This window comes from Danio rerio, chromosome 8 (assembly GCF_049306965.1).
Source record: "Danio rerio strain Tuebingen ecotype United States chromosome 8, GRCz12tu, whole genome shotgun sequence".
NCBI lineage: Eukaryota > Metazoa > Chordata > Actinopteri > Cypriniformes > Danionidae > Danio > Danio rerio.
Window position 1 is genome coordinate 56,990,385 of NC_133183.1, and position 26,243 is coordinate 57,016,627.

At 38.6% G+C, this 26,243-nt stretch overlaps 1 protein-coding gene across 1 annotated transcript in view; it reads right to left on the reverse strand.

The window, feature by feature from the left end:
• Window positions 1–505: 505 nt before the first annotated feature.
• The window catches only part of LOC101884100 (uncharacterized), a 55,583-nt gene continuing 29,845 nt past the window's right edge, over window positions 506–26,243 (reverse strand). Inside the window, exons 14-23 of the mRNA XM_009304264.5 lie at window positions 23,661–23,867; window positions 21,475–21,618; window positions 19,027–19,184; window positions 13,406–13,798; window positions 11,964–12,234; window positions 10,187–10,304; window positions 8,631–8,775; window positions 7,514–7,604; window positions 3,998–4,108; window positions 506–667 (exon numbers count right to left, since the gene is read on the reverse strand). Coding sequence (XP_009302539.1) covers window positions 617–667; window positions 3,998–4,108; window positions 7,514–7,604; window positions 8,631–8,775; window positions 10,187–10,304; window positions 11,964–12,234; window positions 13,406–13,798; window positions 19,027–19,184; window positions 21,475–21,618; window positions 23,661–23,867 — 1,689 coding nt within the window. The 3' untranslated portion in view covers window positions 506–616. The remainder of the gene's footprint in view (window positions 668–3,997; window positions 4,109–7,513; window positions 7,605–8,630; window positions 8,776–10,186; window positions 10,305–11,963; window positions 12,235–13,405; window positions 13,799–19,026; window positions 19,185–21,474; window positions 21,619–23,660; window positions 23,868–26,243) is intronic.

A 26,243-nucleotide genomic window follows, 5' to 3' on the forward strand; every position in this document is an offset into this window, starting at 1 on the left:
CTGTAGTAGATCATTAGTGATCCTGACAAGAGCAGTCTCAGTGCTGTGGTTGGGACGAAAACCAGACTGGAAGAGCTCAAACAAATTGTTATTAGCAAGATATTTATGGAGTTGATTTATTGACTTCTATTCCAGCAATATTCTTCTCTCTTTTTTTATTTCACAGTCAGCGAAGGTGCACGATGTGGCGCCAGGCGAAAGTATAAATCAGCCTCACGATGTTTGTTTGTTTGTTTTTTCCTGTAGTTCAATACTGCATCTAACCTGTCTCCAGTACTGTTCAGTTTAAATCATTTTATTTTACCACAAATTTTGTGATTTTTCAATTTCTCTTGCGTGATTTTTATATTGTGATTGTGATATAGATTAAATTTAATACTTAATGGTCTTAAAAAGGTCTTTAAAAGTCTTACATTTGACTGATATCTGCAGAAACCCTGGTAAAGGCAATGTGGTTGGCGCTGGTTAATGAATATGAATTTTTGAAATCGCAGAAAGAAATGTAGGGAACATACAGATGTATTACTGCATGTGGTGATGGTCACTGCAGTCTGGACTCATCTGCGTTGGCTGGTTTCTATTTGTGAACCCTCTGCTTGTAAACAGACAGAAGTGGTCAGGGCTCAAAGTCTGACCCATGGGCTCGCAGCCACCACACATGCAACACCTGCCAATAAAACACAGAAGAAAACAAAAAATATAATTCACCTGAAGGAATGATGCCATCTTTACAGTCAGTACACCAATACTCCAATTTTATTACGATTAAGACAATCCTCTGGTTAAAATAACCCCATATAAACATCGGTTTTTGATTACCTTAATCTGACTAAAGTCATTAAACAAAAAATGGAATTAAGACATGTAGAGTATTCCTAGTTTAGTTGCATTATTAAAGTGCAGTACAGACATGTGAACACCTAAATCCACAGACATTATATGATAGCTAGCTAGACGCCTCATGGTCTGCTTTAGTCGGTAGCTCCGATAAATCAATGTGGCTGCCATCTTAATCCTGTTTATCAGTGCACTATAAACAGACACAACTGATCGGAGGAGCTGCTGTTTTATTGAATATAGAATACAGTAACGCTTATATTTATTAACTGATTATAATTGTATGGTATGAAAAAAAAAATCCATTTACCTAAAAGTAAGAAAGCTCAAACTTGTATATTTTATGGTGTGAAAAGATGAGTTATCAATAAATGTATCTCCTTTCTCAAAGGTAGTGCTGGAATTCTTACCTGTGATATTTACAGCGCATCGGGAAAGTATTCATAGCGCTTCACTTTTTCCACATTTTAAATGTTACGGCCTTATTCCACAATGGACTAAATTTATTTATTTTCTCAAAACTCTACACACAATGACAATGCGAAGTCTTAAATAAATACAATTCCTGAGAAAAACTACTCGATTACAGTAATTTGAGTATTTGTAATTTGTTACTTCACACCACTGCTGATGTCCATGTAAATGTAGTCAGTGTCTCTAAACTCATTAAAGTCCTTCCAGTCATCCATAAAAAACAAATAGATATCTGGTTCATCACAGCAGCTGGAAACTGTATCCTGTATCTTTGAAACAGTGTCTCAACTAATAAGAACATTTGGACAAAAGGTTTAGGCAGAAAGAAGCAAAAAGCTAGGCAGCAGTGGCGCAAAAAGGGTGGGAGATTGTGCCATTGTGCCAAAACTATTTTTGAAATTGTCCATATTAAAAAGTTTCAAATAATAGAAATAAATAATATTTTTTAAATTGTATAATTGTAATTGTATTGTATATTTAATTGTAATTGTATTTTATTTTTTTTATTTAATGTTTATTTAGCATTTTATAGGCCTATAATATTGTATTTTAATAAATACCACCCCCCCCACACACACACACACAAACACACACACATTTTTCATACTATATATATGTTTTTATGAATTTATTATGTATCATAATAAATCATCAGGGGCCTCATGTATCAACGCTGCGTACGCACAAAAACTTTGCATACGCCAGGTTTCACGCTCAGAATCGCTCACGTTTGGATTTACTAACAATGAACTGAACGTCGGAATATGTGCAGGTTCACGGCAGCTTTCTGGCAGGCGTACGCACATTTTTTGTGCGTGTCTGTTTTATTTCCATTGGCGACTCCTAGAGGGAGTTGTGTTAAATTCTTCTCTACAAAGTGTCTGATCCTTGCAATGGCAGCTGTATGAGACGGGTTCAGCAGGTATGTAAGATTTCCATACCATACAGTTGACCAGCTAAACATTAAAGTACAATTTGCAGCGGTCGCCTGTTTTCCCAATGTAATCTGAGCGATCTACCGCACACACATTGCTATAGAGACACTATCTGAAGATGAATTTGCATGCGTGAATCAGAAACATTTCCATTCAATAAATGTGCAAATAAAATATGATGCACAAACTTATTGATGATTCCTACTTGTCTTTCTCGTGATAAATAGTGGGCAAAATCTGATATGTAGCGGGGAAAAAAAAGAAAGAGTTCATCAGACGCTGGATTCGAGCCGAGTTTACGCTCGAACATGTCAGTACATGATCACATGCTTCTTCTGAGGTGCGCCACTGAGACTGCTAAGGGTATTGCAACATTTTTCAGTAATAAATCACACTATTTCTTTTTTAAATGCACTCAGTGCGATGTTCAGACCCAACTGTGTTAACCGTATCAGCTAAACTCTCCCACTCTATTTTTTTCTTTTGTTGTTAATTCCGGAGAACAAACTTGCAAATAACACCGCTTTTCTCCGGTCTACCTCCGAAAGCAGCACCTCCAATTCACATTCTGTTCAAAGTTTCTCTTCTTGCTTGCTTTTGCCGTTGCTTTTTCGTTGGGTTTTGCCATTAGCATAGTCATTAGCATATTCATACGGGGGAGGAGGCAGGGAGGGGTTTTGTGCTCGTGCATGTTGCGCTCAGTTTCACGTTCATTCGGATGTACAAAAGAATATGCGTGAGACTCGGCGTACGCAGTGTTTCATACATCTGAATTTTTTTCTGCGTACGCACATTTACAGCTTTGTGCGTAAGCAATGTTTTAGTAAGATTTCCACGCAAGTCTTCGTACATGAGGCCCCAGGCCTTTTGGTAACTTCTGCTCAAAACTATTTTAATTTTAGCTACAAACAAAGTTGGCCCATAACATTTAAATAAAATAGAACATTTTAGGCAGTTTGTTTGTTTTTTTACACTAAACAGTTTACAGACTTCTTTATTTCACTTAGTGAGGGGTGTAATAGCAGTTTCAGTCGATTCTTCATGCAAAGACAGACCTTACAACTCTCACAGAGAAGTAATTGCAAAGTTCTTTTGCCCTTTAGGACTCCCATGTCTACCATTTTGTTTTGACAAATGTAGTACAAAAAGTCCAAAAGCAAGGCAAGTTAAGGTGCTATAATCATTGGGTGAGGAAAATTGTAATGTTTGCGACTTAACGTGCTTAATGTAATTATACCCTTTACTACTTCATATTATTTCAGTTGTGTTCAGAACTGCGAAATGTATTTGTTTGTAGCATGTTGATGAGGAAAAAATATCTTTAATTTATTGATGGGAATGTTTTGGCGCTGTCACTTGCCTGTTATAAAATCTAATTGGATTGAGGGGGAGGGGCGCACAAAAGTTGAAGCCACATACCCATCAGTAAATGTGCAGTTGCACCCCTGCTAGGCAGCATGCTATTTGGACAGAATTCACTGGGCTAAAGTTAAGTGATAAAACCATTTATTTGTCTCCAATGGGAAATTTCTCCAATAAACCGTTCCAGCAATCTTAAAACACTGATAAGACAGTGTGAATGATAAGCGCACTAATCAATATGTATGTGTTTATTCATAGGAACGCTCGGTCGGTTTAGCACAGATCAGCTTGCTATGACCTAATAGCTATTAGAGCTACCGAGTGCATGATGACCCTGTTTATCTCGAGCCAACATGATGACATTTCATAGAAGCCGTGGACTGCTTTACCTTGGCCAATAGCGTGCTGTTGAAGTTGTCGGAGTAATCAGCAGACACCCTGTTCCTGATATGTCTCTTTCTCCAGGTAAGCCAGGACTTCTGAAGCACACAGTGCTGAAACTGCACCAGAAAGATAAACACGTGAGGTTATTTAGTCTTTGTTATTTTAATCTTCCCAAGTTATGGTCAAATCGAAGAGATTCTGGGTGTTAGTGACTTGTTAAAAGGCTGCTAGTGTGTTTAGTCTGGTTGCTAGCAGGGGTTTATAATCAAAAATGCACTGACATTAATAATTATATAGGCCCTATAAAATAAATCAGAGAAATCAAGCACACTCTATGGCAAATTTATTTTAAAGGGGAGCTATTATGCCCCTTTTTACAAAATGCAAAATAACTCTCTGACGTTCCATGAGTAAGTATGCGAAGTTTCAGCTCAAAATACCCCACGCATAATGTTTTATAGCTCACTGAAACAACCCATTTTAGGCTTTGATCCTAATTGTGGCATTTTGGTGACTTTAAATTCAAATGAGATTGTGCTCTTTTGAAAAGAGGGCGGAGCTAAAAAAAAACACCTGTGTCAGCATAGTGGCAGATTCAAAACAGAACTCATGTTATCTCTAGGGAAAACCTGTAAATGTTGTTCAGATGTTGTACAGTTTTCATTTTTGCATTCTAAAACTCGACATTTATAATGCCTCTTATCTTTGGCAGGTAACTGTACAAAAAAAAAAAAAAAAAAAAAAAAAAAAAAAAAACTACTAACACTTCCCTTCTTAGACTTTACAGACCTGAAACTTGCCTTTAGTACTTATTCATTGTTGCTCTTAGTTGTGTAAATTGCTTCCTTGTCCTCATTTGTAAGTCGCTTTGGATAAAAGCGTCTGCTAAATGACTAAATGTAAATGTAAATGTAAAAACTAATGGCGGTCGATATAGCATCATTTTTGTGACACTATACAACAATAATTAATATACAGTGACGGTTGGGTTAGAGTTAGACGTTGTTAAAATACAATATAAAAGCTAATTTAATAAATAACATCAATAGATCCTGTTAACTTCCAGCCGCAATCATATCTCATCTGCAAAAACCGCTAATGAGGAAGAGTTTGTCACTAATGAGTGGGGCTTTCCCCCTCTGATGACATGTACAAAGGGAGAATGTTAATCAAAGTGTTTCTGCAGGCTGTTTTTATCAAGTGTAGTTATAAAGTAAATAAATGTTTACCATTAGAGGCTGGCTATATTCTGTTTAAACCCCTTAAAAAGTGGATTTTGCATAATAGTGCCCCTTTAAAACTTAGTCTAATGGTCGCTCCCTGAAACTGAGCAGGGCTGCGCCTGGTCAGTACCTGGATGGGAAACCACATGGGAAAGCTAGGTTGCTGCCGGAAGTGGTGCTAGTGAGGCCAGCAGGGGGTGCTCAAACTGTGGTTTGTGTGGGTCTTAATGCCCCAGTATAGTAAAGGAGACTCTATGCTGCTCAGTGAGCACCGTCTTTCGGATGAGACGTTAAACCGAGGTCCTGACTCTCTGTGGTCGTTAAAAATCCCAGGTTGTCCTTCGAAAAAAAGAGTAAGCGTTTAACCCCGGCATCATGGCCAAATTTGCCCACTGGCCTCTCTCCATCATGGCCTCCTAACCCTCCCCATATCATAGTTGGCTTCATTACTTTGTCTCCTCTCCACCAATCAGCTGGCGTGTGGGTGTGAAGTCTGGCGCAATATGTCTGCCATCGCATCATCCAGGTGGATGCTGCACACTGGTGATGAATGAGGAGACTCTCCCCAATGTGTAAAGCACCAGAAAAACACTGTATAAATGTAAGGAATTGTTTTTATTAGGAATTATTACTAGTATATATTTTCATGCCTTAAATTTGAGTTAATCAAATCCACATTATGAGACATTTGAACTTTAATTACATTAAGTTCGTTTGTATATCTTTAAAAAATTAAGTTGAAACATTCATTCATTCATTTTCTTTTCGGCTTAGTCTCTTTAATAATCTGGGGTCGCCACAGGCGAATGAACCGCCAGCTTGTTTATATGTTTTATGCAGCGGATGCCCTTTCAGCTGCAACCCATCTCTGGGAAACAAGTTGAAACATGATTAACTTAATTTAATAAGTAACGATTAACATAAAATCATAAGTTGTCATTACTTATTGATATACAGTTGAAAGATAATAAGCCCTCTCATGAATATATCAAAAATATTTCACAAATTATGTTTAACAGGGCAGGGGATTTTTCACAGTATTTCCAATGATTTTTTTTATCTGGAGAAAGTCTTATTTGATTTATTTTTGCTGAAAAAAATCAGTTAATTAAAAAAGCAAACATTTTAATGTGAATATTATTATTATTTGCCCATAACCAACATTTTACTTCCAATTGTCTACCACACAAACCATCGTTATATTATGAGGTGCCACCATGCATGATGAAAAGAATCCCATTTGACAGCCTATGTCGCCTGTAGCAGAACATTTTGTAGGTGGATCTGTGGGAATATCAATTTATGTAATCTTATTTCAAATGAACAATAATCTACATATAACTGAAAAGTTGTATGCTTTAGTTTTTGATTATATCCTTTCATTAACAGCCCAGCTATGCGGGATACTTAAGGCTGATTTATACTTCTGCGTCAAACGCCGGCGTATGCTACGGCGCTGACGCATAGCCCTTCGCCGTGGCCGTCGCTGACGTGCACCTCTCAAAAAATGTAACTACACGCTGCAACGACGTGTAGCGCAAGCTCTGTGATTGGTCGGCTTGGTAGCGTTTACAAGTGTGGAGTCCCGTGAAGGAGCTCTGGAAAGTTTTGTTTTGTGTTTACCTCATAGTTAAAGTTGTTGCACGTCCGCTGGTTCCTGCCTCAAAATGAGCGAGTTTGAGCCACTTGTACATCCCGGAAGTGTTCAGGAAAAGCAAAACAGCAGCGAAGAAACTCGACACAGAGGTACATTTACACCTCACTGCCAACTAGCGTTTTTGAAGTGTTAATGCAGACCAACAGAGACAGCGCGCAGAAGTATAAATGCAGGCTTTACCCTTTGTCTTTCTGACTACTAGCTAAGCCAAAAGGATGCAAATGCTACAGGCAGGTCTTAAACGACTCTGCCTTTGCCTTCGGGTGATGCTTTTATGCTACAGAAACCCCTGTGTTGATTCACTTGTGTGGTCAGTAGCTTGGCCAGTGTTTAACATCTATATGCCAATTTGCCATGCTGACTCCAAAACTGAATTTGCGTGCTTTGTTTAGCCATCTCCCCTCCTCCCAAGAACACATTATAGACAGAACAGCTTTGTCAAAAATCAGACTTTTGATTGAACTTGCAGATTGCGGACCTCCAGTAGGCTCTGCAGACACATGGACATTGTGAAGACGCTGTATGACTGCAGATTAACCAACACGTCTCAATAAAGGACTTCTGCTTGCTTGGTTCTCATCTCTTCTCTTTTAATCATTTATTATTTTTTTACAACAACTTGGATCATTCACGTAACTTACTCGTTGTGTATACAGCAGCGATGCTTCAGTTTGGTTTTTCCAACTGGACCAGTACAGATAGATCAATCCATGAACTCCTTTATCCAATGCTCTGAAATGAAAACATCACTGATTATTAGCAAAGTCTCTTTAAGGCAAGTAATTTCATGTGCAGTATGTAGGGCAGTATGCTCGGGAATTTTGTTTGAATGGGGAAACATATAGAAAAAAAATATATATAGCTTAAAACTGCTAATCATCTTGACCATAAAAAGTTCCTTTAAAAATTAAAAACTGCTTTTATTCTAGCCAAAATAAAACAAATAAGACTTTCTCCAGACGAAAAAAATATAGGAAATACTGTGAAAAAATCCTTTTTTCTGTTTTATCCATTTTCGAGAGTGTGCAGACTTTTTTTTTTTTAAAGTTATTTAATTTTTAGTTGGTGAAACTTTAAAATGCGCATTAACACAGGGTGATGGAAATCCAGCTTGTGTTCTGTTTTTAGCTGATTCTGATTACTAGCAATAACTTTATATCTGTCACATAACCAGCGATCGCTCTCCAGAGATCGCTGGTTCTCGCATGAACACTATGGACTACACTTCCGCCTTCCCCTGGACTACATATTCATACATGCTCTCCCAGACACTCACGCCTGCTCATTCATCTAGCTTGATTACACTCACCAGCTGAACCTTGTCAGAGACTGATAACACACCATTCATAAGCCACTCATTCACCCATCCTGTTTGCAGAGTCTTGTTTACTGCTAAGTGACATTACAACACGTTTCTCCCTGTCTTGTTTATCGGTGCTTTACCATAGCCTTGTATATCCGTGTTCTCCCGTTTAGCCGCCTGCCTTATGACCAATTGCCTATATATTGACTACGATTCTGGATTTGCCTGCACATACCTGTTTACACCTGATTTGACCATTGCTTGCCTGACGCTGAATAAACCTGCATATTGGATCTTACCTCCAGTTGTCTTTGTCACTCCCTCCCTGTCGTAACAATATGTTTGTAAACATGCAATTTATTGGAGCATGTTTTAGCAATTACTATAATTATCTTTCATTTTTATATCTTTATTTTAATCTTAGTTTCCTTCTGTAAAACAGCTGCAGTGTTTACCTGTGAGAAAGCTGCATCTGTCTGTGTCTGGAAGCTTTCTGGTACTGTTGGTAAACTCTCAGCCAGTGATGGAAAGTTCTAGATACTGCCCTGCCATCCAGCCAGAGACTCACAGCCTCCCGCATCTGCCTCTGGGCTTTACAATCTGGAGGAGAAACAACATTCGGCACTTAACTCACACTTAAAGGGGTCACACTCTCTTTATACTACATCAATGTTGCGGTTTCGAAGCTAAAAACTTATTATATGAAAAAGTAATAAAAATTAAATTTTTTAAAATTAAGTAGTCCTGTCGCCTCACAGCAATAAGGTCGCTGGGTTGCTGGTTCGAAACTCGGCTCAGTTGGCGTTTCTGTGTGGAGTTTGCATGTTCTCCCTGCCTTCGCGTGGGTTTCCTCCGGGTGCTCCGGTTTCCCCACAGTCCAAAGATATGCGGTACCGGTGAATTGGGTTGGCTAAATTGTCCGTAGTGTATGAGGGAACGTGTGTGTGGATGTTTTCCAGAGATGGGTTGCGGCTGGAAGTGCATCCGCTGTGTAAAAACTTGCTGGATAAGTTGGCGGTTCATTCCGCTGTGGCGACCCCGGATTAATAAAAGGACTAAGCCGACAAGAAAATGAATGAAGTAGTGACAGATAAATCATAAGACATTCACAGAGGCTTACAAATAAACAATATTTTATTGCTGTCATTTAAAAAATAGATCAAATTATAGAATTATTACAAAGTAAAAACGACGAATACTGTAAACAGTGGTTAGGGTAAGGAAATGTTCAGTTACCATTAACTAAACTGAATTGGTAATTAAACATGTCTGGTTTCTAAATGCCGTTTTAATTTAAAAGGTTTCATGCTCTCTTATGAGAGCACCTCACTGAATATCACAGTGAGGCTTTAAGTCTTTTTTGTCGTTAATATTTGTAAATCCATGCTTTACATATTCAGGGTTGTACTTGCGCTTCGACATATTTGTTGCTATAATTAAATGATATTTCACATGTCAAACGGTAGGGTTGTTGCGCACGAATTTCGAAATAAAAGTCAGGTATAGGCAATATAAGTAAAAAATGTAACTTTTGTTGTTTTTTTGACCACACACTCCGCGACCCACTGAAAATGTTGAGCCACCAGTTGAGAGACACTGTACTAGACAACAAATACTATGGAAGTCAATGAGTTACTGCAACCAGGATGTTTCAAAATATCTTCTTTTGTGTTCAACAGAAGAAAGAAACTCTATTAGGTTTTGAACAAGTGAAGGGTGAGTAAATTAAATAATCTTCCGCATTTGTTTGGGGTGAACTATCCCTTTAGGGCAAATACATTATACATGAATGTAATTAAATGACCTAAAATGAACAGAAATTCCACATTTTAATTAAAATTACAGTTACTAACGATTACTAAGTAATTAAATTACAGTAACTACTTACTTATTTATACCCAACACTGTACCACATTATAGTTAGTATTATAATGACTCAAAGAGCTGACTGTGCTATTTCTATTTTGAGTAATGATGTCCAAAACGTAAAGGTAAAAAAAAAGCATGTTACCTTTGGCCCACAATGACCAAGTCCTGAACGCTAACCGAGCTTCATGTCTTCTTGTCTTAAGACAAAGCGTGTCTGCTACATTCAACAAATCCTTTCTGTGCTTCCACCGGTTGAACCACTGTGAATAAAAGTAAATACATATAAACATACTGTAGGTTAAATAAAAATGATTTTTTTAAACATTTTAATTTACTGAGTTGAAGCAGGGATCTTACACCTTTTAAAAAGCCGCTTATTAAAGCAATGTGCAGGTGCATTTTTAAACCATTCCAGCACTTTATATGTACATATTAATTAGGGATGTAACAATAATAATACTGTCATACCGCAATAGTAATTTTTTTCAATATTACCGTAGGCGCATGACTCAATAAAACTATATTTCTGAGAAAAGTTTGCTTAGGCTAATAAAGCGAACGGGAGGTAGCGGGAACTACAATTCCCATCAGCCCAGGCATGGCCATCATCCTTTGCGGTCTGTTGTCACTACAGATCCAGTAATGTGGAAATGGAGTGAGCTGCTAGTAGCGTGGAAGAAAAAGAGCTGGAAATGATCGAACCTAAAGCGGGTTTTAAATCGGATGTGTGGAAGCATTTCAGTTTCTTTCTAAAAAGATACGAAAAAAAGAGGAAAAGGTGACAAACAAAGAAAAAAACAATATGCAGGCACTGGCAGACTGTGGTGAAATATAAGTCGGGGAATACGACTAAAAACAGTCATGGGGACTGCAGAACACAGCACACTTGTTAGATTGATGCAGACACTGACTTGTACCGCAATGAGACCTCTATCTCACTCATGGCTTGTCCTCTCATGTGGTGGAGAGACAATGCACAACGTTACCCACTGCTGTCAACCTTGGCTAAATCATATCTCTCCGTCCCAGAAACCTCAGTCCCAAATGAGAGGGTTTTTTTTTCTGTTGCAGGGGACATGCCCAGAGACCCCAGCTTTTACCAGATTATAGTTATATGATAATTTTCCTTAAAAAACCTTCTCTATCTAAGTGAGTGAGTGATTAAATGTTGAATGTGATGAGTTTTCAACAATACTAAATTGAAACTTTTTTTTTACATGGTTTAATAATTTTTTGTTATTAAAATTGAAAAATTTAAGTTCCTGTTTCAAAACGTACAGATAGATGGCTAATTTGTATGTCATTGATATGTTCAGTGCTAAGGTAAATAAACACTTTTGGCACTTTTTACAAGTCTTTTCATCGGTTTTGTTTTTCCTGTAAATGATTCAATAAATACCGTACCGTGCCATTCATACCGAGGTATTACCGTACCGTGAAATTCTGATACCGTTACATCCCTAATATTAATGCACATACATCTTCATCACATTATATCAGATGCTGTTTGTTAGTATACAAGTATTCTAGGGAAGTATATACTGTAGTATTCAAGGGAAATCTATCTACACTCCCTGACTAAAGTCTTGTCGCCTATCCAAGTTTTAGGAACACAAATAAAAATATGACCTCTAGTTGATCATTTGGTATCAGAAGTGGCTAATATGAAAGGCGAAGGCCTCTAGGTTACGCTTATTTGACCAAAATAAAATATGATCATGCCTTGATTTTTAATGATTTAATTAGGACAGTAAGGTCTCACTTTGCTTAGACAAAAGTCTTGTCACTGAACAGAAATAATGTACTGTCTGGAGTATAAACTCATGCTGCAGTGGAGAAAGAATGAATATTGTGTGTGACTCCCATGAGCTTGGAGGACTGCATCCATACATCTCTGCAATAAATAAACTGAATCAAACCTTGTGAAGGAATCTGTTGTTAAAAGCTTTCATCGCTCTGCGTTCTGTGGCCGCAGTTTTCCAGCGGTGAAACGCGCTTTCTCTAATTCGGCTTTCACAGATGAGCTGGCTCTCCATTGAATGCTTCCTTTGCTGACTCGAGATCAGTGCTGTTCTCCACTGCATGAATACAGCAGCCTGCAGTCTCATCTCACTGCTGTACTGGAACCAGGCCTCCCTGTATCTCAGTCTCTGAGCTGATACTGTGTGTCGGTGCCATGCCAGCAGAACCCTACATGCGACAATACAACACTTGCTTTTACAATCATCAGCAGTTTTAATAGTTTATTTTACAGACTTATAATATGCTGTTGTTCTATTGTAGTTTTCATTCCAAAACGGCAAAACGCCCTCTAGTGGCTGTTTTCCAAATCGCACTAGTGTCGCCTCTGAGATATATCTGTGATTCTATGAGGTATATCCAGCTGCAGGCCTGCAAAACCACACACATTTCCAATAGCATCTGGATGCAGCAGCAGGATTTTTGTGTTTAGATTCTGTCTCTGAAAGTGGAGATGCACCTATGGTGAAAATTCTAGACCCCTCCATGATGTCTAAGTAGGAGATATTGAACACAGGGTGATCAAATGCTTATTGACCTCACTGTATGCGTGTACAGCACATTGGTAAGCACTTGTTGTTTTTAAAAAAGTGTTTTATAAATAAACTTTGACTTGACTTGTTCTACTGCAGTTTCACTAGCTTGCCTGCTTTGAAGAAATGAAGAAGCAAACAAGAAAAAAGGAATCTCAATTTTTTTAAATAATAATAATAATTCCTTACATTTATATAGCGCTTTTCTGGGCACTCAAAGCGCTTTACACAGTGGGGGGAATCACCTCATCTACCACCAGTGTGCAGCATCCACCTGGATGACGCGACGGCAGCCATATTGCGCCAGACCACACACCAGCTGATTGGTGGAGAGGAGACAGTGATGCAGTCAATTGAATATGGGGATGGTTAGGAGGCCATGATGGACAAAGGCCAGTGGGCAGATTTGGCCAGGATGCCGGGGTTAAACCCCTACTCTTTTCGAAGGACATCCTGGGATTTTTAACGACCACAGAGAGTCAGGACCTCGGTTTAACGTCTCATCCGAAAGACGTCGCTCACTGAGCAGTATAGCGTCCCCGTCACTATACTGGGGCATTAGGACCCACACAGACCGCAGGTTGGGCACCCCCTGCTGGCCTCACTAACACCACTTCCGGCAGCAACCTAGCTTTCCCATGTGGTCTCCCATCCAGGTACTGACCGGGCGCAGCCCTGCTTAGGTTCAGTGGGCGACCATGTGAGAGTTGCAGAGAGCTAGCTGCCGGCTTTTTGGATCAAAATATAAATGCGCTGAGACTATTTTTGTTGAGTATACATGACAACAGGGACTTGAAGAGCTAACTCACCTACTCTCCTGTGTCTGTGTATAGTGATCTCTGCTTCTGACGCTCTGTCTGAAAGCTGCTCTCCAGTGCAGAAACAAGTTTTTCATCTCCCTCGTGATGTCTCTCTGTCTTCTGGCCTGTGAGATGTGCTGTTTCCACAGATGAACCGCCACACGGGCCTTTTTCCTCTGGATGACTCTCTGTCTCCACACACGCAGATGAAGACGCAGATGGCGAGTGTTTTTCCAGAGGCTACTGATGTGCTGCATGTGAGTCTGAACACGAGTGAGCTTGAGCTGCCAGAGACAGAAAGTTCTCCACTGCAGCCTCTGAATGCCGACTTCCTCCAGCTCTCTGCTTAAACACAGCAGCTCTGAGCGATGGCGGAACTCATGAAGCCACTGAGAGAAACATCTGTCAGAAAAACGGACGTTTTGGAATTGAGTGATTTCTCCATAAAATTGATACCTAAGTTGTAAAAGCATCGAAGCAAATCTACAACATAACAATGCAAGTCACCTACTGTAGATTTCCCCAAACTTTTCCGCGCACACACATACACCAATATGCCTAAGTCAGGGGTGTCCAAACTTTTTGGGCCGAGGGCCAGATGCAAAAAAACAAACGTTGTCGCATTTCTAAACATATTAGTTTTAGTAACTTATTTCTAATAACTGATTTATTTTATCTTTGCCATGATGACAGTAAATAATATTTGACTAGATATTTTAAGACACTTCAATACAGCTTAAAGTGACATTTAAAGGCTTAACTAGGTTAATCAAGTTAACTAGTTAAGTTAAGGTATTTAGGCAAGTTATTTTATAACAATGGTTTGTTCTGAAGACTAAAAGGGCTAATAATTTTGACCTTAAAATGGTTCATAAAAAAATTTAAACCGCTTTTTATTCAAGCCGAAATAAAACAAAAGTCTTTCTCCAAAAGAAAAAATATTATCAGACATACAGTAAAAATGTCCTTTTTTAAATATTTAAAAAAGAAGAAATAAATCAAAGAGGGGCTAATAATTCACACTTCAACTGTGGATAGATAGATAGATAGATAGATAGATAGATAGATAGATAGATAGATAGATAGATAGATAGATAGATAGATAGATAGATAGATAGATAGATAGATAGATAGATAGATAGATAGATAGATAGATAGATAGATAGATAGATCATAACAAGAACTGCTGCTTAATTGAATGCATGTAATAGCGACACCCGGTGGTTATTTATTGAATTACGTTCATTTTTGTATAGCGGGCCAGATTCTATTGATATTTATAAAAAGCCTCGCGGGCCGCCACAAAACTGATTGCGGGCCGCAGATGGCCCGCGGGCCGTAGTTTGGACACGCCTGGCCTAAGTGTATTCTTGGTTTAATTTTGGAGAACGCCACTCGAAGACCATCCTCCATGTTCGGTCGTGGTCTGAATTTTTTTTAAAGTAGGTTAGTGCCGTAAACGTGTCATAAAGTTTAACCTGGTGCCATAAAAATTGATCTGCTGCATCTGAGACTATTATTTTGTCTTTAAAATAACAATCACCCCAGGGATTAAAAGGCATGTTGTAGTTTTTTTATGTAACTATTAACTACTATTTTTATCTTCAGTGGGATATGGACCGGGCTGGCAAGTCTCAGCCAAGGTAACATAACTGGGCCTGTGGGCCAGATATGTTGGTGTGTCACAACTGCAATGAAATTGATAAACCCATGGACCATTGCGCTTTAGGCATGCTAGGGGTGTGCTTTTTCTCGAAGCCACTTGATTGGTAGAATTCTTTTTTTTATTTGAAAATAATGCTTAAATGTGGGTCAAGATAGGCCAAACTTACAGTACATGGCCCACATACCAAATTATTAACATCTGGGCTAAATGCTACATTTTACACCTGGCCCAAGTATTGCGTGCCGCCTTAAAGACGGTGCCACCTCTTCCAAATCCAGGCCATATTTGGCCCACATGCTGTATGCCAGTGCCGAATGAATGCCTGTTGTGCCAGATCTTCTGCCAAATCTGGGCCAGAATTCTTTGCTACCTGGGTATAGTCAATGATAATTACGAAGCAGATTAGATTACCATATTAGAATGATTTCTGAAGGACACTGAAGACTAAAAACAATGATGGTTAAATATGAAAATAATATTTTACATCCACCGTAAAGGGGCAGCATATGTTGGCGCACTGGGTAGCACAATCGCCTCAAAGCAAGAAGGTTGCTGGTTCGAGCCCCAACTGGGTCAGTTGGCGTTGTTGCCCCAGTGTTTGAGTGTTCTCCCCGTGTTTGTGTGGGTTTCCTCCGGGTGCTCCGGTTTCCCCCACAAGTCCAAAGACATGCGATATAGGTGAATTCGGTAAGTTAAATTGTCCGTAGTGTATTTGTTTAAATGGGAGTGTATGGGTGTTTCCGAGGGATGGGTTGTAGCTGGAAGGGCATCCGCTGCATGAAACATATGATGGATAAGTTCTTGAACGTTCGGTTCATTTCGCTGTGGCGACTGAAGACTAATGGCCCGTTTCCACTGAGTGGTACGGTACGGTAAGGTTCGGTACGGAACCAAACCGTGCCGTACCACTTTTCGGCACCCTTTCCAAATGGTACCAAATGGGTGAAAGGGTACCAAAAGGTGAAGCTATACGTGCAGCTGAACGCTGATTGGTTACAGAGATACGTCACAAACTCGTGGAGCTACACAGAACAGAACACAACAGACACAAAGCCAGGAAGAAAAATTTGCCGTGTCCTGTTGTTGCTTTACGAGACCGTCTAAAACTGCAAGCGGCATTCGCTTTCTTCCGGGAGCACGCGAACGCGTCTTTATTTGATATAATGAACTTCTTGAGCTGTTGATAATAACGGAGTGTGATTATTGAAGTGTCTCCATCATCTGATCCATTCAGGAACAAAAAAAGACAAGCGCGAGAGTGAAGCGGGAGTGAAACGCAGAAAAAAAAGAAGCCGTCAAAACACAAGAGCAAAATTGTTTTAGCAACTTGAATCATGAACACACTGCCATGTTTATCTTCGTCTTTTGGACTATTATGAACTGGGAATGACAAATTTACTTTTTGACAGAGCTTACATGTGCTGCTGAAGATTACAGACACAGATGAGAGGTTTGCTCTGACTGTGGGCTATATTGCGTGTGTTTTTGAACTCAAATAAGTACTAAATGCATGCTGTGTGTATTTTTTCTGTAATTAATAATATATTAGTGACTGTAAGGGGCTGTATGTGTTCATATACAGATGTTACTACTTCAGTGTGTTCCTTTTGCCGCCATTTCAGCCTGATCTCACGAGAAAACGTAAGTATTTTACGTTTTGCTAGTTTAGTGGCTAATTCGTACGAATTCGTACGAGTTCAGTCGTACGAAATGGTACGATTTTAAAAAGGAGGCGTGGCACCTGACCCCACCCCTAACCCCAACCGTCATTGGGGGATAAGCAAATCGTACTAAATTGTACGAATTAGATCGTACGAATTTATACGAATTAGCCACTAAATGAAAAAGTTACGAATTGCCGTGAGATTGTGTTGGCCATTCATACCGCGGCGACGGCGGTAATTGATGCGCCAGCAGCATTTGACCGCTGGGTGGCACTTTAACCACAGATATTCAGCTTTGCCTTTTCACAATGCTAAACAGACTGTTCTGTAGGCGTAGCTTACTGAATGTGATGTGATGTGTTCAATTAAAATATAATTTTAATTTAGTTTTTCTGGTAATTGACATGCTCTTACACTATACTGTATGCTGTAGAAAAGATACATGGTGAGAAGTCATAGGCTTCAAAAAGCAAATACAAGAATTAAGTTATTAGCCTTCAGTGCCCGATTAAATTGTGTTGGGGTGAAAATAATGTTTTGATTTCTTTGACTATCATGGCAATGTTATTATCTCAAATCTTAAACGTGCGCATATGAAAAACAGCAAAATAATATAGATTATCCTGCCGGTAGAGCACATCACCTCACAGTTGTGAACTTGCAATCACCTCAACTTACATTTAAAATTTGTTTGCCTGGTTTATTGTAAACTTTTTAAGTGCAAAGAGGATTCGTTTTGGAAAATAGAATTGAAGAAATAAAAGACAACTAAAATGAAAGCACAAACATTCAGTACAAATAAGTAGTCTTAAATAAATAAATAAATAAAGCAGTCATTTAGCCTAAATATAGAGAGATGTAGTGTTTGCTATTTTGATAGGACTAAGACAAGACATTTAATTTATGTTTTTAATTTACGTTTTATTTACATTTTCGTTGTTGATTATATTTTACTATCTCATTTTATGTTTCAATTATAGTACTTAATAATAAACGAATAATGAAAATGAATGAATAATGAAAATAGGACATACATTAAGTCTGGCAGGTTTATTTTTAATAATTTAGTTTCAGTTCCGTTTTTTTCAAACAAGTTCGCGAATAAGATTAGAATGTCTGAATGAACTGATCTGAGATCACTGCTTGTGTTATGAAGGACAGATCTATCGATCCTCGAAATCATGATCAGCAATGCAACGATTGGCTGACGGCACAGCAGCGTAATGACATCATCTGATTAATATTCAATTATCCATGTGAGCAAAATTACATCAAATTAGCAGTAAACGGCTTGTTAAATATGACACGCAATAACCTTCCACATTTGTTGTGAGCTGCAGGCGTTACACTTTCATTTGTCAAGAGTATTCATCATGTATTTCAATGCAAATCAACGTATTTAGTTCTACATTTAGAAAAGATTTTCTTTATTATAGAAGGCGTTTTTTAATCGGTGTAAAGAATAACTGGTTGTTTACAAAAGCGTTTTCATATTGGTAAAGGCGTCTGCAACTATTGTGAAGCATCAAATCACCGGCATATTAACTATCAAAACATGTTTATGACTGCATAAATGTATTATTGCTTTAAAAAAAGTCACATATTGTACATTTCTATTATACACAATTTGTACTAAAGCGATCTAAAAAGTTCATATCAATAAGTTTTCTCTTTGCACCACCAGGTGACAGTCTTTGTACTTTCATTTCAGGGGTGCAGATTGCATACGTTTTATTAATATGTATAACTTAATTTATTTTATTAATAACTATAACTTTATATATATAGTTAAAAAATATGTACCATTTTCCCAAGTGTATATAACTACTACTGTAAGAAAATATCAGAATTCGGTACATACTTTCTGTATTATCTTTGCTTGAACTGAGCCGATCTAATCCTGTTTATATGAATTGAACCTGCTACCGATCAGGTTTAAGCTAGCAGAGCTGTTGCTATGACAACAACTCTCGGATCAGCTTTGAAGAACGAAACGATCCTGGATCATGTCAAATCGTCAATATCCAAATCCAGCTAACTGAGTAATCCACGTACGAAGAACGGACCCCTGTTGTTTTGTTTTGTTTTTTTACTTAATGGCTCAGTACGTTTTGTATTTTAATTTCATATTCAGTCACCTTGCATATGTGTGTGACCCGTACCAAACCGAACCGTACCGTAACCGTATCAGTCAGTGGAAACAAGGCATAAAATAATATGCCAAAAAGAAAATGAACGAATGAATGAATCCACCATAATGCAGCCATAAATAAACCCAGTGTCATTAGGCTGTCAGTTACCTGCTCTGTAATGTGTGTATATAAAAGCCTCTGGAAGTCTTCTGCTGGTTTACACGCATTACCCATGTGGAAAAGCTCAAGTTCAGCCGGTGTGTGTCTGTTCTGCGCTCCATCTGTTGAAGCACACACTTCAGCTGCTCACAGTGCGATCCCACAGCCTGAAACACAAATCGAGGTTTTACTCAACATATAAAAATACAGAAGCCAACAACTGAAGTGGATCAAAGACAACATTAAGTGCTGTTGAATAGTTTTAGGATGACTTTGGTGAAAGGTTTTGATCCACTTTAAATTAATAAATGGCCTATGAACATTTCCTGCTTAAACCACACCTGCTGCCTAACACACATGGTGCGTCCCAAATCGCATACTTATGCCATAGATATATACATTAGATGTCGCCTGGCTTATTGTTGTCTATTGGACAGAATGCGTCAATAACGCCGCCATCTTGCTACAGGATAGCGCTCCTTTGAAATTAATGCGGGACCAAGGTACAGTGGAGGACTGTGGCCATCCAAAGCCAGAGATATACACATATATCTATGATCGGGAGTTTTCCTGGATGTTAGTATGCAATTTTTTTAATGAAAATTATAATTTTACATCACTTTTCTACATTGATGGATCAGTGACCGCACGGGCATTCATGACAAAAAGCTTGTGTTTGTGTGTACAGAAATGTACTATCCACACCTCCTCTCCTGCTTTCACTTCTCATACTGACGGAGGGAGCAATTCGTTTGTGAATGAATCTCTTTCACTAGCCGACAGTAATAAGTTTCTGGCAGCACAGCATCTCGTTATCATATTTCTCTTGCATTGTTTGCTGATTTTATTCAACAAAACTAGCATAAGCCGAGTGTTTAGTGCGAGTTGGAGCTGCTTTGCCTTATGATGAATGCAGTAAGTGACTGTTATCATCAATAATGTTACCTGATTAGCACAAAGGTTCAGAACATACAAAAATGTAAAAAACTGAATATTACCAATGAAATGTTCTGCCTTTGTGCTTTGTTTTCTTTGTTTGCTCGTTACTACACCCGTAGACAGCGCTAAAGTCCCGCATCCTCACGTAGTAACACTGTCTTGACTAGTGCTGTTGAATGACATTTGTCCTGGGAGCACTGTACCAATGTGGCGGCGCTATTGACGCATGCTCAGGGTCCCTTTGCGATATCTAGTGTATATATCTATGTACTCATGCACTCTTTTACGCCATTTTGTAGTATCAATAGTGTAAGTAGTGCACTGAAAACTCTAAAAAATAATAAGTGACAAGTCACTGATTTGGCAACCGTCAAACGTCATCACGGACACGGTTTGAATTTAGTAAAGAAACATTAGTGTGCCATTTGGGATGACACTACATAGTACATACATATCCATCCTGTTGAGTGTGTAAGCGCATAAGTAGTGCATGAGTGCATAGTGTGCCATTTGAGACGCAGCTACAATGATAATACAAAAAGAATATTAAAAAAGAATTAAATTACAATAAATATGTAACGCCGGGGAGTGACACCAACAACAGAAGGTAGGATCCAATATGCAGGTTTAATCTTTGTCAGGCAAGCAATGGTCAATACAGGTATGAACAGGTATGTGCGGGCAAATCCAGAGTCGAAGTCAGTAAACAGGCAATGGGTCGAAAGGCAGGCGGCTAAAACGGATAACTAGGATACAAAGCTAGGTTCAGACACGGAGAAACAAGACAGGGAGAAACGCGTTGAAATGTCACTTTACAGTGAACAAGACTCGGCAATGTGAATGAGTGTGTGTGCTGCTTAAATACTGTGTGTAATCAGTCTCTGAAAGGTGTGAATGTAAATCAAGCTAAATGAGAAAGCAGGTGTGTGGGCGAAGAGCATGTATGAAGTTGTAGTCCAGGAAAAGTGTAGTTCTAAGTGTGTGTGTGTGTGTGTGTTTACCAGCGACATCTGGTGGTTGTTCGCTGGTAAACATGACAAAATATAACTATACATATAATGTACTCTAAAAATATATACAAGTAAAAAAGCACTCTTGGAAGTTCTGAAGGAGTTTTTTCTGCACATGCAGACTTTATTAGTCCTACAAAGGCAAATTTAGTGCTTAATTTGTGCTGGAACAAGCCAGATCTGGCACCTCATTTTACAGATAACCCTGCTCGCGCGGCTCTTGACTTTCTTCTGACACCTCAACCCACTTCACTTTCATCCGCGACACTACCCGAGCAATTTTGGCCTCTCCCTCCTCTGGTAACATGTCGGATCCCCCTACAAATTGGATCTGGCATGTTACCAGAGAAGGGAAAAGTGTCGGGCAAAAGTAAAGAAACCCCCCCCCCCCCCTCTTCCCTTGTGCTCGACAAACACTTTTCTCTTCTCTGGTAAGTCCGTTACCCCAATTTGTTCCGGGACCTCGCAATTTACAAATTAAGCACTGAGCAAATTCATAATGTCTTACCAGTCTGGTCCATGTGGAGAAGCAACGTCTGAGCAGATTGATATCATGGGTAAACACTGCATTCTGTTCCAGCATGTGTGTCCTACATCTCTGCTGAACCATTCCTTTCCACAGGATGAAAAAGTGAAAGAGCACACTCCTCTCCTTTTGTTAAAAAAAATAAAAATCAACAAAACATTGTCGCATACATTACAAATGATAATAACATTTATACTGAAAAAAGCAACCCATTGCACTCTCATCGCATGAACAGTACAGATTTTTAATAAAGTTTATGAAACACTAAACGATATCGTCACTGGTAATATCTAGCTAAATACACGACTTTACCAAATAAATGCTTATTTAAATAAATATGAATACAGTAGAAGCGAAAATGAATAGCCCTTGTGCAAATTTTTAAAATTATTTTTCTAATATTTCCCAAGTGTTGTTTAACAAAGAAATCAACACATTTTTACATAACTAGTTTCTTATAACTCAATTATTTTAGCTTTGCCATGATGACAGTACATTAAACTTTAAAAGTTATTTTTAAGAGACTAGTGTTCAGCTTGAACTAGGTTCATTACACAGCAAAATCCTCTGAGTCAAATTTACTCAGTTCAGAGAATATTTGGTCCCTCTCTAAAATTGAGTAAAATTAAAGAGTTAAAGTTAATGAGACAATGATGGGGTTAATTAGGTGAAGATTGAGCACTGATGACAAACACCTGGGCTGCGTCCGAAACCGCCTACTACTCAGTAGGTACTGCATTTGAATTTAAACATACTACTCGGCCGTTAGAAAAGTATGTTCTATACAGTATGTATAGAATGAATGTACAGTATGAATGGAATTCGGACGTACTACATCCGCCATTTTGTCATGGTCACGTGACCTACCTGCATCAGTTGCGTCGCCTCACTTCTATTCATGAATTCGCTCACGGGGCATTATAAGATACTCCTCGTCCTCGCTGCGCACTTCAGAATCTCGCCGGAAGTAGTAAGTCATCCGGGTACTTCTCGCCTACTGATTTTCGAATTCTATGAATTCGGACATACTACTCGGCTCGCATACTGATTTTGGCGTACTATATAGTATGGAAGTATGCGGTTTTGGACGCAGCCCTGCTGTCAATAAGCAGAAACAGAAGAGAAGCAGTAGCAGCTTTGCTCATTGCGTACCTGTTTGACTTTATTTCTGTCAGATGTTCACAAAAGTCCATATGAGATTTATTAAGAATGAACTGTTTTAGTTATTTACATTTTACACAAAAACAACAAAAGAAAATGTTTTTCCCCCCTGATTTACTTGGACCCTTTGACTCGATTTTCAGTGTTGACCTTTCTTTGCTTGGTATGACAAGTATAGTTGACTGATCCTGTATTGATTCTTAATAAGAGTTTATGTATGACTTTTTAAATGATGGTTTATCATTTAAGAAACAAAATTTAAGTCGGCGCCAATAGCCTAGTGGTTAGTGCGTCGACACATAGCATTCCAGGTCCTCGCGGCGACCCGAGTTCGATTCCCGGCTCGAGGTCCTTTGCCGATCCTTCCCCTATCTCTGCTCCCCACACTTTCCTATCTGTCCATCTCCACTGTCCTATCAATAAAGGTGAAAACCCCTAACAAATAATTATAAAAAAAGAAACAAAATGTTATGTTTTTCAAGAGAATGGACCTCAGCTGTGTGTTTTTTGTGGTTGAAGTCAGAATTATTCGCCCCCTTTGAATTTTTTATCTTTTTAAAATTTTTTCCAAGTGATGTTTAACAGAACAAGTCCATTTTCACTGTATGTCACCATATTTTTTTGTGTTATTTGTTTTATTTCAGCTACAATAAAAGCAGTTTTAAAAATTTTAAACACCATTTTAAGGTCAAAACTATTAGCCCTTTTAAGCTATATTATTTTTCGATAGTCTACAGAACAAACCATCATTACACAATAACTTCTTTCCGTTAAACAGAAATTGCAGGAAAAAAAGTAAACAGGGTGGCTAATAATTCTGACTTCAACTTTAAGTATATATACATACACATATTTATTGCTGGTTCTTGATTTTGAAACCTCAAATAATTTTGCTCTTGAAAAAAAGTTCCTGATTTTGAAACCTCCTTTTTTACTGACACTGCATCAAAAAAGCCAGCAGAGTTAGCATTTGTATGAGAGTGTTGATTAAAAACAGTGTCATTTACCCAGTGATGGAAAGCCCTGCCGTTCATTAATGTGTGTGCTCTCCACGCTCTGAAAACCCCAGCCATCTCTTCACATCTCCTACTGTTTAAACACAGATCCGCCTGTCGTCTCATGTCTCTGTTAGCGCACACTACACTCCTCCACTTGGAGAACGCCAGACACAGTTCAGGGTGCATCATCCTGCCGAGAGCTTTCAGTAACAATGCCTGAGGAGGAATGAAAAAGTGACAGATTAATGGAAAAAGAACTGACTCCTGAATTGAAAAAGTTAGTGGTGCTTTACTAATACCATGAGAGGTGAAGCAAAGCTGACCCTGGACTTGCCTTACAAAACTTATTTTGTCTTACTTTATTTTTTGCAAATAGGCTCATTTTACAACTCCCCTAGAGTAAAACAGTTGAGAGTAACCATTTTTTAATCAATTCACCAAAATGGATGGATGGATGGATGGATGGATGGATGGATGGATGGATGGATGGATGGATGGATGGATGGATGGATGGATGGACAGAACAACAAATGGATGGATGGATGGATGGATGGATGGTTGGATGGATGGATGCATGGATGGATAGATGGATGGATGGATGGATGGATGGATGGATGGACAGAACAAAAAATGGATGGATGGATAGATGGATGGTTGGATTGATGGATGCATGGATGGATGGATGCATGGATCGATGGATGGACGGAACAACAAATGGATGGATAGAGAGATGGATGAATAGATGGATGGATGGAACAACAATTGAATGGATGGATGGATGGACGGAACAACAAACGGATGGATAGATGGATGGATGGAAGAAAAATTAAATGAATGGATGGATGGATGGATGGATGGAATAACAAATGAATGGATGGATGGATGGAAAGACAAATGGATCAATGGATGGATGGATGGATGGACAGAACAACAAATGGATGGATGGATGGATGGATGGATGGATGTTGGATGGATAGATGGATATATGGATAGATGGATGGATGGATGGATGAATGAATGGAACAACAAATGAATGGATGGATGGATGGAACAACAAATGAATGGATGGATAGATGGATGGATGGAATAACAAACGGATGGATAGATGGATGAATGGATGGAAGAACAATTAAATGGACGGATGGATGGATGGATGGAAAAACAAATTAATGGATGGATGAATGGAACAAAAATTGAATGGATGGATGGATGGATGGATGGAACAACAATTGAATGGATGGATGGATGGAACAACAAATGAATGGATAGATGGATGGAAGGAACAACAAATTAAAAGATAGCTGGATGGATGGATGGGTGGATGGATGGACGGAAGGACAAATGAATGGATAGATGGATGGATAGATGGACGGAACAACAAACACATGAATAGATGGATGGAGGAACAACAAATTAATGGATGGAAGGACAGACGGAACAACAAATGGATGGACATATGGATGAATGGAAGCAACAACTAATGAATGGATTGCTGGCTGGATCGATGGATGGAGGGAACAACAAATTAATGAATGGATGGGCGAAAGTGAAAGTAGATAATGAGAGGCCTTATCTCTCATTCTCGCGCTGCAGATGCTCTGTTTAACTGTTTTTTGCAAGTAAAATGCTCAGTTTTTTCACTTACAAAGTCGTCATGTAAATAGCAAATGCGCTAATGGCAGTAGCTACAGACATTATAATAGATGGTGGCTGCGTGTCTAAACAACAGACCGAAAGTGAACCATGCTTTCTATTATAATGTCTAAGCGCAGTATGTCAAATGTATGGACACAAACGCGAAGTAGCAGCAGGGCAGAGGTGCACCAGTCACTGAATCCAGCATATAGGGGTTCTCAACTGTTCACCACATTCTGTCTCTATTTAATGCACTGTGTTTGTCAAAGTTATCTGTAGCTTAGGTGACGACATCCTGTATTCAGTTTAATGCTTGCACGGGGGCTCTGAACTGTCAAAACAGCTTGTGCTTTTTCAGATGCAAAAAAAGTAAAAAAATAAATAAAAATCGAACATGGTTCAAATTATTTTATGACGGACGATCTGTTTAATGTGTTTTAAAGTTTTGGAAGCAGTGTGTCAATAGGATTGACACAACAATAAGTCAAATACATTTTTAAAAGTGTGAAAATTACGGACGAAAATTTTGGATTTAGTGTGCAATAACCTTTACGGTTCACTATTGTACAGTTCACTACACTACGGTTTGGTGTGTGCATGTATATGCATATGTAAGCACTATTGTGTGTGTGATTGTGTAGATATATGCATGTACATGTATGCTTTTATCTGAGTATATATTTGTTGTTTATTTTGCCTTATTTGTCTATACATTTTTTTTATTTGCTTTATTTTACAGTGCTAGTTTGTTGTTTGTGAAGCATTTTGAGTCGCATGCATGTAGGAAAAGTGCTATTAACTGCTTTTAAATGGTTTAAATGGTTTACAGGAGTAATTGTATTATTATCACAGTAATATGCACTACCTTGGGGCCATTTTAAAATCTTTACAGTAACTTACTGCATATTAGGAATTTGCAGTATTCTACTGTAATCAATGTAATCAAGTTCTGCTACT